The sequence below is a fragment of the Glossina fuscipes genome, unplaced genomic scaffold (assembly GCF_014805625.2).
Source record: "Glossina fuscipes isolate IAEA_lab_2018 unplaced genomic scaffold, Yale_Gfus_2 28, whole genome shotgun sequence".
NCBI classification, from domain to species: domain Eukaryota; kingdom Metazoa; phylum Arthropoda; class Insecta; order Diptera; family Glossinidae; genus Glossina; species Glossina fuscipes.
In genome coordinates, this window is record NW_023998423.1 from 1,188,591 (window position 1) to 1,201,130 (window position 12,540).

The window sequence follows — 12,540 nt, forward strand, 5'->3', positions numbered from 1 at the left end:
TCCTCTTGCCATATTACCTAAAGAGTGTTTAATAATTATGATTTTTCATTATAAGTCATTATTTGAAAATGAAAACGATTTGATATTGCTATTGAGCAAAACACTAGTAGTTACGAGTATTTTCATGTTTTCCTAAAAATCTTTAAATTATCAATAGAGGTCATAAATATTAAAAGTTTTTAACTTTTTGTTTTGCTTTGTTTTTTTTTTTTTGTTAACACGAATCACTGAAGTTACTGTAGCGTTCTCTGAAATTTAGGAGAACGCACGAACACATCCGAACACATGTCAATACATATATTCACGTATACTAAGTTAAGCAATCACTAAGCGCTACGATTTGTATCTGTTAATCTTTGGCTCAGTCTCTGTTTTAGCCGCTACAGCTATTGTTTACATCTCAAAATTAAATGATACCTTATCGGGTCGTAAAGAGTTAAAAAAAAAAACCTATTGTTTTTATAACTTAAACCGTGTAAAGGTGTCTGTGTTTGTGCGTGTCAGGGAGTGCGCACTTTTTGGAAACTCTCAGATTTTGTTGTTTTTTTTTTTTTAATTTAAGTTAACTTAAAACAGTATCTGATTGAGATCTCCCCTCGGTTAGGTGACAGTTAAGTTTATTGAATTGAAAACATGGCAGAAGAACAGACAGACAGCGTACCAGCAAAGTTTAAAAGACAAAACAGACGTAAATGTATATATATATCTATGTATATAAATATCTATGTATATAAAATGTATGTATATATATATCTATGTATATAAAAGAAATAACTGGACACTTACCGCCCAAATGGTAAACACTTGATTGCTGTGTGATATGTACGGATGACTAGAGGGAAATCACAGCTAAGGCTGTCAGTTTATATCTTTTGTTTTATTTTTTATTATTGGTTTTTTTTCCGTAATTTTTTGGGCATTTTATGCTTTGCTTTAACAAAACAAAAAAAATTGTTTTTCGCTTATAAGAAAAAGTTTTAGGAGTGTTTGTATGTATATGTGTGTTCTGGTAACATATAGGCTTATAACGCGTCTGCCTTTTGAATTTTTCATATGGACAAAAAGACCAGCCAACAATGATGTTCGATTACAATGATGGCGATTACTTGTGATGTTGATAGTTTGTGACGAGGCTTGGCCTCGTATGTAATGTACTGTTATTGTTGTTGCCAGCGTTGTTTTATCAACGGTATGCCGCAGTGTTGAAACCATTTGTGCACACAACATACTTTCTTCCAAAACGGCATTGGCCTGTCTCTACTTAAATATGTAAACTTATATATATATTTATATATATATATATATATATATATGTATACATATATGTATATAGATATATTTGTATACATATAGATATATACATATGTATACATATAGATATATACATATGTATACATATAGATATATATATGTATATATATGTGCATGTATAAATACCTGAATAATGAAACATTGCCTAAATATGGTTATTCGCTTAATGCGTACGTAGCTATATGTGTTCATGTACGAGCCCGCACGAGCGCATTTTCTTTACTATACGCACATCTCTCTATTGGCTGAATTTGGTCAAATACGCAATAGATCGATTTTATATGATCATCAGCATCAGGCATCATCATCAACATCGATTGTATTCAAACAAAACAAAACGCACAGTTTTTCTCCTATGCTTTTAGCGTTTGTATGCCATGGCAGATTGTGTCAAAAGATATAACTGAACGTTTATATATCTGTCCGTCTCTCTGTCTGTCTGTCCATTTGTCTGCGATTATTTTTTTCTTGTTCTGCGTTTGCTTAAGACTTTTACGAATAAAACTTTTTAGACTTAGCGGCAGACAATCAGTTAGTTTAACGCACAAATAAATCATAGACTCTCTCAGATACGACAGAACCAAAAAAATACAAAAAAAAACAAAAAATCCATTTTTGTACATATTTTAAACAGTTATAATCCTGGTTTATATAACCAAAAATAGAGAGCTGATGCCTGCGGTGTTTCGCTTGTTACTCAGAAAAATCCACAAGAAATTCTTGGCCCTCCCAAAATGTGAATCATACATAGGTTGAAAGTCAACACGCTTTACATAAAAGTGAAAGTCTTGTTATGTCGCTTGAATGCTGGTCAGATTGCGAAGCGCGGCCATTGATGTAAGTATGTGTGTGTGTGCGTATGTGTGTATATACATTAAACTTTGATTGTTTTAAACGTAGGCCCGGCATTAAATTTTAAAGAAATGCAGCATTTACATACAACAACCTGCAGCAATAACACTGAATATGTGTACAATTGACACCGAAATCGAAGGTGATCTGCATTAAACAAAGAAAACCCATCAATTTACCTTACCCTTAGTTGAAGCCAAAAAAAAATTAAATAAATAAATAAATAAAAATAAAATGAAATAAAATTCAAGCAGGTATTACTAAGCTGCAGCCAGAGTAAGGCAAGCGCGACAAGGGTCTTTTTCTTAATGTTTTAATACAACATCAGTCTCTTGGATATCATATGACGGTAGTGCGGCCAGCCACAAGCTGCTGTAGCTGGTGAATGTGCCTTTAACACTAACCAAGGTTATGGCGTAAGCCTGAAAACCCTAAGCATACTACATACAATAACAACAAGAACAAAAATATCATCAGCAATCTAAAACAGATGACAACAACTTTTTTTTCCTCCTAACCAAAAACACAAAAAAAGAGGAGCATTAAAATAATGAGCAAACATGATGCAATTTTTTAGGGAAGCCCTACACACACTCGCACGCACATATCACACTAGGCTCACATAGGCATGAGCAGCAGTGGTACCAGTTTCATTTGTTCGCCTTTTCCCTTATTGTTTGCGCTCCAATAAACCAATAAAATAGCAATTAATACTCAGTGGCAGGTCTGAAAAGCCATTAAGGAGTTGATTAATGAATGCTTAACACAAAATAAAATCACAAAAATAAGGAAGAATTAAGGAGCGTGTACGTTCACGTAGGCCTCTTGCTCCAAAGTCGGTCACACACACACACACACACACACAAGTATGCTGCAGACAAATACTGGAAACCGAAAAAGTACACGACAACAACATTAAATGATTAACAATGATATGAAATGTTGAATGGCGTTGAAGAAGAGGATGATACCACAGTATCCGTGCAAACGAAAATTTGTGTAAAATGACCGTTTTTATGAATGCTGCAATCAAAAAAAAACAACAACAGTCAAATATAAAAAATGAAATTGGAGGAAAAAACTTCTATAATATAAGATAAAGCTGCTCAGCACAGGTGTAGAGAGTTCAGGACAGCAGCTCATCTCACACATAATATCTCTTAGATAAACAAGAGGAATGAAACGATATCGTTAGTACGCTACTTTTTAAGATCTTATTGCTATTCTTTTGTCTTTTCAAGAATACATTTTTGTAACATTTGACATTTTGAAGCCTAAGGGTTTCATTTTTAGGCAGTAAAATTTCTTTATACAAAATCCTAGGAATTTATGGTAATGGACTCTTGATTAATTAGTTCATATTTGGAATCTTTATCTTTCCCTAACCCCTTATCTAGTTCTTAGCTTTTTCTATTCATCCGCTTAAAGCTGAAGGAGAAGCTTTTTTGAATTTCCGCAGCAAAACTGCGCGCAACACTATTTTAATTTTTAAAGATGAAACTTTTATTTCAATGTTACCGACGGAATTTTTGACATGAAATTTGCAAAGATTTTCATAGCTCTTTGCTGCTATTCATTGTGTGACTAATATGACTCGATAAAAAACTGTAAATTAACCCAAGTATGCTTAAACTACCTTTTGCTTTTATTTCCCATCGTTAGGAACGACTTTAAATATCAGGCACAGAAAAGGTCGTCACCATTATAATTCCTACATAGAGCATTTGAACATTGCTGCCTTCCTGAAAGTACTTGTTCAGACAAAAATTTATACACGATATTTGCACTGATGTATTGTCTGTTAATTTTGATTAGAATGAAAACTAGCTTGTAGTTCTTGTAGTTCTGCAACCTCAACTTGAAGTGCGAAGAACCTTAAGACAATGCAAAGATTTATGGCTCTGCTAAAATTAAAAGCATTCGCTTTATGTCTGATACAAGTGTCAACGGTTAGAGTTTGTCAAGAGCAGCAGATATTTACAATAGTTCTTCTTGAAATATTAAAAATAACTTGAAATTGAGCCTTCATCTTGAGTAATACCGCGCTTGCTAGACAGGATGGACTCTCTAATGCGATAAACAGTATTATAATATTTTCTAGACATTATTATTATTATTTTTTTTTGACTAATTGAAAGGAAGATTGAAAGGCTGATTAATTTTTTTATTAGCTTTTGAAAGTAAAAAAAAAGATTAAGGAAAGAGTTTATAACGTTCAAAACCAACTTCAAATATTTTTTCTCGTGTTTCAAATAAATTCTATCGAGTCGAAGACTTAATATTTTCACCGATTCGTGCTTTTTTGGGTAAAAGCGCTTACCTTGGCTCAATGGAAATAAAATCAATTAAAAGCCAGGCTTGTTCTGCATAAATCCAAGATCAGTTTGATTGCAAGTAAAGAGACAGCTCGAACTTCTCTAATATAACACGGCCATCGTAAGGCATTCCTTGCTTATCGAGTATCTGTGGCTATTTCCAATGTTATTCCTGAACAATTTGCCAGTATTTCATAGATGTTTGTAGAATTTAAAAATAATATTTATTTGTCCCGGTTTTTATGGGTATGGGTTCCATTGCGATTTTCCAGCTTAACAATTCTCCAATTTTAATATACGAGAATCTTACACCGCACTCATAATTATATATATTTGCTTACGACATTGCTAAAAAAATGAAAAGAATTCTCTGGTTTTAATTGCTTTTTGGCAGCTTATCAACTTAATTGAGCTATGAAGTGAACCTAATCAAAGTGATCAAGTGGAAAGGAGAACCGTTGCACTCCCTATTTCGACGGGCAGATACATGAACAAGCGCCAGATCGCTTTTGTCCTTGGCATTTATCAAATATATATACACATTAGCGGATTGTATGCAAGTTTGAAAAATTTAACATACCTTGTGGGGTCAATCAATCAGAAGCCTTTCTTTTTATTTTGTCTTTCATGCATATTGTACAAAGGCTTGTACGGTGTAGAAAGGTGTCATTTTGTACAGCATTGTAACCTATGCTCGTGCACCTTTTTAAAATGGAATGTAAGGAGAGGTCATTGTTATGTCGTAACCTCCTCGTAACTTTCTGCTTAAAAGCAACAAAAAAAATCATTTCTACAGAGTTCTCAACGAAATGAAGCGATCATTGCGGGAGCTGAGGTTCATTTTAGGAACCTTCACAGAAAAGAGAAACTCTACCAGAAACACTATTCTACAAGAAAGTTACCAAAAATGTTAAGGAAACGTTGTTATGATGGTATTACTTTTGGAGCGGAGCATGTTAAGGCATGAGATCGGCTTTTTACAAAAAAAAAAAAAATGCTTTTTCATGCCTGATCTCGGGAATCGTTTACTGACTTGATTTTTTTTTTTTTTTCAAACAACCAATCACCAGAAAAAAGTGACAAAAGAGAGAGATAAAAGAGAGAAATAAGGAAATAGGTCGTAGCCTAGATGTGAGCGCCCGCCATAGCCATGACGAAAGTTAACTCTAACGTATCCGCCTGAGTGGCCGAGTAGGCAAGAGTCTTGACTAGCAAGTCAATGGTCGTGGGTTCGAATCGCAAGTGCGGTAGAGTTTTTAATAAAAGCCGATAGCCTTAGATGCTAGTGCTTTTAAGAGTTTAGTCTTAGAATTTATTTCTCTGGTGAAATTAAAAATAATAATAATAATAATAATAACTCTAACGTAGTCACATTTGAGCACGCGAGCACTGATTTTGTGATGGCGAGTCTTAACTACTCGGCTAATCATGCGGATTATTAGCCTCAAAGGGAAACTAACAGACTGACTTGAGCACTTTGAACAAACTATACTTGCAGGATTTATAATGGATCTTTAAGTTACGACTTCTAAACTTAGGCTCATTCCTTCTTTTGAACACGTTAGCTTGTGTGTATAGCTATATACCTCAACTTCTATCTTAAATTTCATCAATCGGCTCGATATATTTTTACATGTAAAAAGTTTTGGCATCATAGTTGATAAGCTACTGAATAATTCTTCAATTTTACTTTACGATTACTGTAATATTTTTCATGTTATGCAGATATCTGATCAATAGCAATTTTTCTTCTAATTTTTAGTCTAATAATAATTCAGGAGAAAAATTTTTTACATACTTACAAACGTACACACACACACACACACACACACATACACATACTAATACAGGAGCATAAACGTTAACCGCATTTGACCATTTAGATGATAATGCACAGTTAGATGGAAAAAATTTAATGAGTTTTAAGTTTCTATAAAACGACAGCCACCACCAGCTCGCACTATCAACGGAGCACACGAAGCGAACACTCTCCAAGGAATTTCCATACATAAATAGTAATAGAAATTTTCTGTTTATTGGAAAAGAAAAATTGCAGCAACAATAACTACAAAGCAACATAAATATAATGTCTGCGAACCGTTTAGAAAAATGTTGTTGTTTGTTAGAGATTTTTTCTTCTTTTTTTTTTTGTACATTTTAATACAAATCAATTGAACATCAATGTATCATAAATTTGAACATTTAACAGTATGTTGTTTACCGTTGTTTGTTGCACAAACACATTTACTCAAACAGACACATACAGGAACACACCAATGCAAATGCACACAGCAAATAACGCAATATACAAAGAGTTTTCACGAGGATGAGGACATACGGGAGAAATGCAAAAAACAACAAACAATTTGAACAAAAAAAATAAACGGCAAATAAAATCAATTCCGGCACTGTGCTCTCTCACAGAATGCTTAGTTAGTTACTTAGTTAGTTAACGCCTTACGAAATGAAACACACAGCATCAAACTTAAAGCACAGGTGCGCAGGTGCAGCAGCCGTCATTTCAGCGTTAGCAGCTCAACGAACAAACGTAAAGATTAAATAAACCAACATGTCGTGATAGTGATGACGATCGTACGGCGTACGTATCGATCAAACCCCAATTCGCCTTAAATTCAATCAGCAATTTTATAATAACGGCGAATTTAAATTCATTGTGCAGATGCTGTGCGATGCCTGACAAAGAGGGCGAGAGTGAGATAGAGTGATAGAGAGAGAGAGAGGGAGAAAGAGAGCGGGAAAAAGAGAGAGAAAGATACAGCATGAGCCAGTTTGGAATTAACTTGTAAGAGAATTTCTGTTTATGATCAAACCTTTAAGCTGTGGTTGCAGTCACGGCAACAGCAGGTTGTGTGTTTAAGCGCGCAAAGTGGTTTTCAGTTGTTAACGGCTCGCCACAAGGCTAACAACAACAAGCTCTGTTTATCTGGCTATTGGTTTTGTTTTGTTTCTCATTTACGTACATGTGTGTGTGTGTGTACATGCGTGTTTATACGCGCTTCTGCCTCGATGCGTAGAACGTGATTTTCCAGTTGTTTTCCAATATTTGTTTATTTAATGAAAATCAAGAAAAGAAATTTATTTATATAGTTTTCGCTTTTTTTTTTTTTAAATAATTGTCTTAAACGATATTTCTCGTTTTCGATAAATAACCGTTAAACGTAATTTTTTTAATGTGTTATATAAAAAAAAAAACTTTTGTGTTAAAGAATTTTGTGTAAAAATATATTTGAAAAGTGAAAAATTAAAAATTAGTTGAAAATAAGATCTTTACAAAATATTAAGCAGAATTCGAAGGATATATAATAAAAAAAAAGAAAATGTAAAAAAAATTTTTTAAAATTTATTAAAATACAAAAAAAAAAAAACTACCTTCCATTGGGAAAGTGTTAAAAGGATAATAGGATATTCTTAGAGAAAGGAAGAAAAAAAATTATTAAAATTTAGTCATGGATACGGCCAGTACCTTCTCCATATCCTATGCGGATTGGATAACCGAACCACGGTAACACAAAAAACCACTGAAAAAAAATTATTACATAATTAATTAAATTTACTTGATTTTTATATTTAATCACAAAAGAGACGATTGTTCAAGTGTGTGTCTTTGCGTAGGCTACCAGCATAGCGCCCGATGAGCCACAAAAAATTATAAAAATCTTTTTTATTGCTACCCGATGATATCATAAAAAAAACAAATTTCACTTTTTCTTCCTTCAATTTAAAGTTTTTTGTTTTCCTTTCTGCACGGTTTTTTCTCCGCGTCAGCTTTATTGGCTTTAGTGAGTGTATCGTTTGATTTGTTTTATTAGCTTAGGCCTAGAAATGCTTTTATATGTAAATGAGTTTTGAAAATTTACACAAATCAGATATTTTAAAATCTCGCTCTTTGAAAATCTTCCTAAGCTCTTCAAGCGGTTTTTATTTTTTGTCTTTTTTTTAATAGTTTTGTTGTCGTCATTATAGCCTATCATCATATTTTATAATTAAGAAACCGTTTTCTACAATTCATTAAAATTTAAATCTTTTTCATTAATTCTTCTTTCTTTTCCTTTTCCCCCTTTGCTTCTTTTCATCCCAACAACAGCACTCAAAAATAAAACAGGGAACACTCTTAACGTCGGCCTCTCTATGCCATATAAACAAAGATTAAGATTTTTGTAATAATAAAGAAAGAAAAATCTAATATTATTAAATGAAATAAATAATAAACATAATCAAGAAACCCCTCCTGTTGTGCGTCAACATTAGATGACATCTCTGCATTAGTTCAAGATATTAAATGGTATACTAATTTGCATAATATTGCCCCAAGCGCTGTGTTGGGACTAGTAAAAGTTTTGTTTCAGTTCTTATATAACTTTTTAAAGTTTTATCGTGTCACTAGGAAGTTGACAAAAATCTTTCAAGCATCAAAGTGTTAAGTCTAAAATCAAGTAACTAAGCAGTATCGCGGTGGCCATAAGGACTTTAAACTCTTTCGATATATAGATCGTTCTTTTCTCCGTCCATTCGGCTATACGATTTACACATTATTTTTTTGTCCGAAAATATGATATACATTTATAATTTGAATTATTCTCAAAAGTTTAATATTAAGATAATGCTTACACAATATATACACAAATATATATATATATATCTGTAAGTTTGTGTGTGTATAGATGTAAGGTTTAGTTTACTAAGGACCAAGGAATATCTAGGTAACTTGGACGAGCTTGCACATTTTGGATATATAAATCATTGCTTTTCTCTTCCGCCAATGTATACTGTTTCCAACTGGTTTTTTTCGTCCGAAATTATGATATACGTTAAACAAAAATTATGTATGTATATATATATACCGGTGTGTGTGTATACATAAAAAGTTTAGATTTACTAAGGAGAAAGGAATATCGCGCTAGCTTTAAGAACTTTAAACTATATCGATGTGCAGGTTGTTCTCTTACTCCATCCATCCGAATACACGGTTTACATTTTGTTTTCTTGTCCGTAAATATGGTTAAGATCAAAAGATTTCAATAATTTGAAGAGAGTTTCCATTAAGAAAATACTTAGAACTATCCAGAGCTACAGTTTAGATTTATTAAGCATTTAGCTAACTCCGCAGTTTCTTCAAAAGAAGGCTAAAAAAAAAAACATCATAACGTTGAAGTTTTTCTATCTGTTTTGGACTGTATCTCTTGTACTGCTTTACGCATCGACAGTACCACAGTAAAGCCAGGAGCGTAAGCATATTTTCATTATTTAAATATTCTTAATATATATAACATTTTCCTTTACAACCATTCGCCAGAAATCTTATATTATAGTATATTAAACAGTTTAAGAAAAAATTTATTGCATAAGCATGGAATTCATAAGCGCTTACAATGGTTACATTTTATTGATACGGTGAAACCTAATTACCCCCTTAGAATGGAAGCATTCGTAGAATGAGTCATCGTTTGTCTACGTTATTAAAAGATTCAATCATATGACAAGTCTTTTCAATTTCCCGCTATCAAGGCGAACCCAATTTGATAATAAAGTCAATAAAAACTTACGGAAATGTTTTTCGCGAGAACTTTTGTATTTTTTTGAATTTTTTCCATCTCGAATAAACAAAGCATTCCCTTCGTCAGAAAATACTCTAAAGAAAATATTTCTGGAGGTTCCTTCTGAAATTGATCTCTATTTTCCCATTGCGAATATAAAAAACTTACTCCCTTATCTGGAAAATATGGTATATATTTAGGTTATTAATTAATAAAATCGATTTAGTTTATATAACAATTATAAAAACGCCTGATATAGTACAAACTCAATCGTACGAGATGATTCCATATTTGGCTTGGAAATCTACGAGCAAACTATGTTGCCGTCTCTATTTGGAGGAACCCACAACCTTCGCTAAATGCCACCCACTTTTGATTTTTTAATGAGCGGGAAAACTTGTGTATGTTTATAATAAGATACCTTTACTTGTCAATCGTTTTTGGCTCACGAATACAAGATTCGCCTTTTGGCAACAATCTTAAGGCTGAAGGCTTAAAATGTACAATTCGTAAAAAACATCATCAACGCACAGCAAAATTTAACAGTTTTTAGTTTCTAAGTAGACAAATGTTTGCTTGGTAAAGTGTTAGCAAATGTACTTAAGTCTAAGTGTTAAAATGGTAACATTGATTTCCGCATCTTATGCAATAATGTTTTGCTCTGCTTGTAATAAATACTTTCAATGTAATCAGATTTTAATCTTCCTTACAGAAATATTCTCTCTGGCATTCTTAGGGCAATGCATAGGCAACGAAGACTCTTTCGGCCACGTCTGCCTTATTCAAGAAATATTTGCTCACTCTTATACAACTCAAGCTTATTTCAAATGTTTCAAACTTAAAAATTTAAATCTTTTTTCTCCTTCTCTTCTTCTTAGGAAAACCATCCTTTGCTTTCCTAATCTCTGAAATCACTATTGATCTATTCTATTCTTTAGGGTTATAATAATCTTTTTCTTTTTGCTAAATTTTTATTATTAATTTTTTTAAATTTAATTAATGACCATCGAATTTTTCCGTTTAATTCTTTACATCTGGACATATGTTGTTGACTTAGAAAGCATTAAAAAAAAGATCAACTTTAATCTATGCATGAAATTGCCATTGTTTTGGTTCCCACAAAAAAAGGGTGGTTTGGTGGTGATCGTGACATATTATTATATATGTGCATGGATAGTTATTCACTTCAATATGTTCTGTTTCGTCTGTGAAAGGTGTGGAAAAAGAGGTGTTATCCTGGCCTACCAAACCCTTATTAATGGAGAGTAAGCAGCAAAAACTTTTTGTTGTTTTTCGATTGTCGCTGTGATTGCAAATCCCTTGAGTTTCGATTATAATTCTGTGCTAACAAACGAAATGTCAACTGACCCTCAAGGGGGTCAGTTTTGGGCAAAAAACAGCTGTTGGAAATTATTAAAAAAAATAATGTATAAAATCTTACACTTTTTCTATTAATTATGTATTATGACAATTAGTTTTTTTATGCTTTAATGATAACAATTCTTCTACATATGTGAATAAATTTATAATTGAAACGTGAAAGAGTTATATTTTACTCTCGAATTTTACTTTACGTATTTGTAAAAGCTGTTCTTTTAAGAGAGCTTTGTTTTTGACACTTTTGGTTTTTGGGTTTATGTTTGTATGTAAAACGTAAACTTTAAAAAACCATTAATTATTTTATCTTTTGTGGTTATATTATTGGTTTATATTGATTCTAATTAATGCGATATATGTGTAAGTAATTTATGGCCCACACCCGAAATTTAAACGGACATGCGGTTATAAAATCAAACAAAAACCAACTAACTGTACAGACAGTCACACATATACCGCACGAATTCTTTTTCGATTCAAATACAACAATAACAGTTGTACTATGCAGGTATATGTAAATTGATACGATATGTGGGTTTTGAACTATTGCGCGGCTACATTTTTAAATCGTTTCAATTCGATTTGGTTAAGATGAACTTTAAACAGGTGTTCGTTCGAGTTAGAAAATAGTTCGTAATGTTTCGTAAAGGTTTCAGTTAAAAACTAATCTATTGTAAGCATTGTAAATAACTTCTTTGAAGTCAATCATAGTCTCTTTCGGATTAAAAGTGTTGAGGCTTAAGTTTTTCTTACAACACTTAGCATTATTGCAATCCTTTTTAACAGTTATAGTACCTTTTTGTTGAACGCTGAACAATGAATGAATTCGCAACAAATTGCGAAGAATACAAATTCTGAAACAGAATTTGTGTAGGATGAACGAATAAAACCATTAAGTACATATTGAATAACCACTTTTTAAAAAATTTAACTAAAAAATCAAGGTTCACATTGGCCACCAACAGATCGTTTAAGTTATCGGTGACTTTACAAAATGCAACGATAACGGAGTCCATTTGACCACGTCCGTCTATCAGTCCGTCCATACGTATCTCTCGTTGAAATCATATTTACGGTGTAAAAACTCTGTCTGTGAATGTAAATTACGTTCGACATGCTTCCGTTTGACA

At 32.5% G+C, this 12,540-nt stretch overlaps 1 protein-coding gene across 4 annotated transcripts in view; it reads left to right on the top strand.

The window, feature by feature from the left end:
- Positions 1–12,540, top strand: part of LOC119636794 (protein grainyhead) — a 222,255-nt gene that overhangs the window by 97,503 nt on the left and 112,212 nt on the right. The window contains exon 1 of one of the 4 annotated variants that reach the window (XM_038032403.1): positions 7,791–8,001. The exons of the other annotated variants lie outside the window; for them this stretch is intronic. Coding sequence (XP_037888331.1) covers positions 7,946–8,001 — 56 coding nt within the window. The 5' untranslated portion in view covers positions 7,791–7,945. Of the gene's footprint in view, positions 1–7,790; positions 8,002–12,540 lie in introns of those variants that run through there. 4 annotated transcript variants of the gene reach the window in all.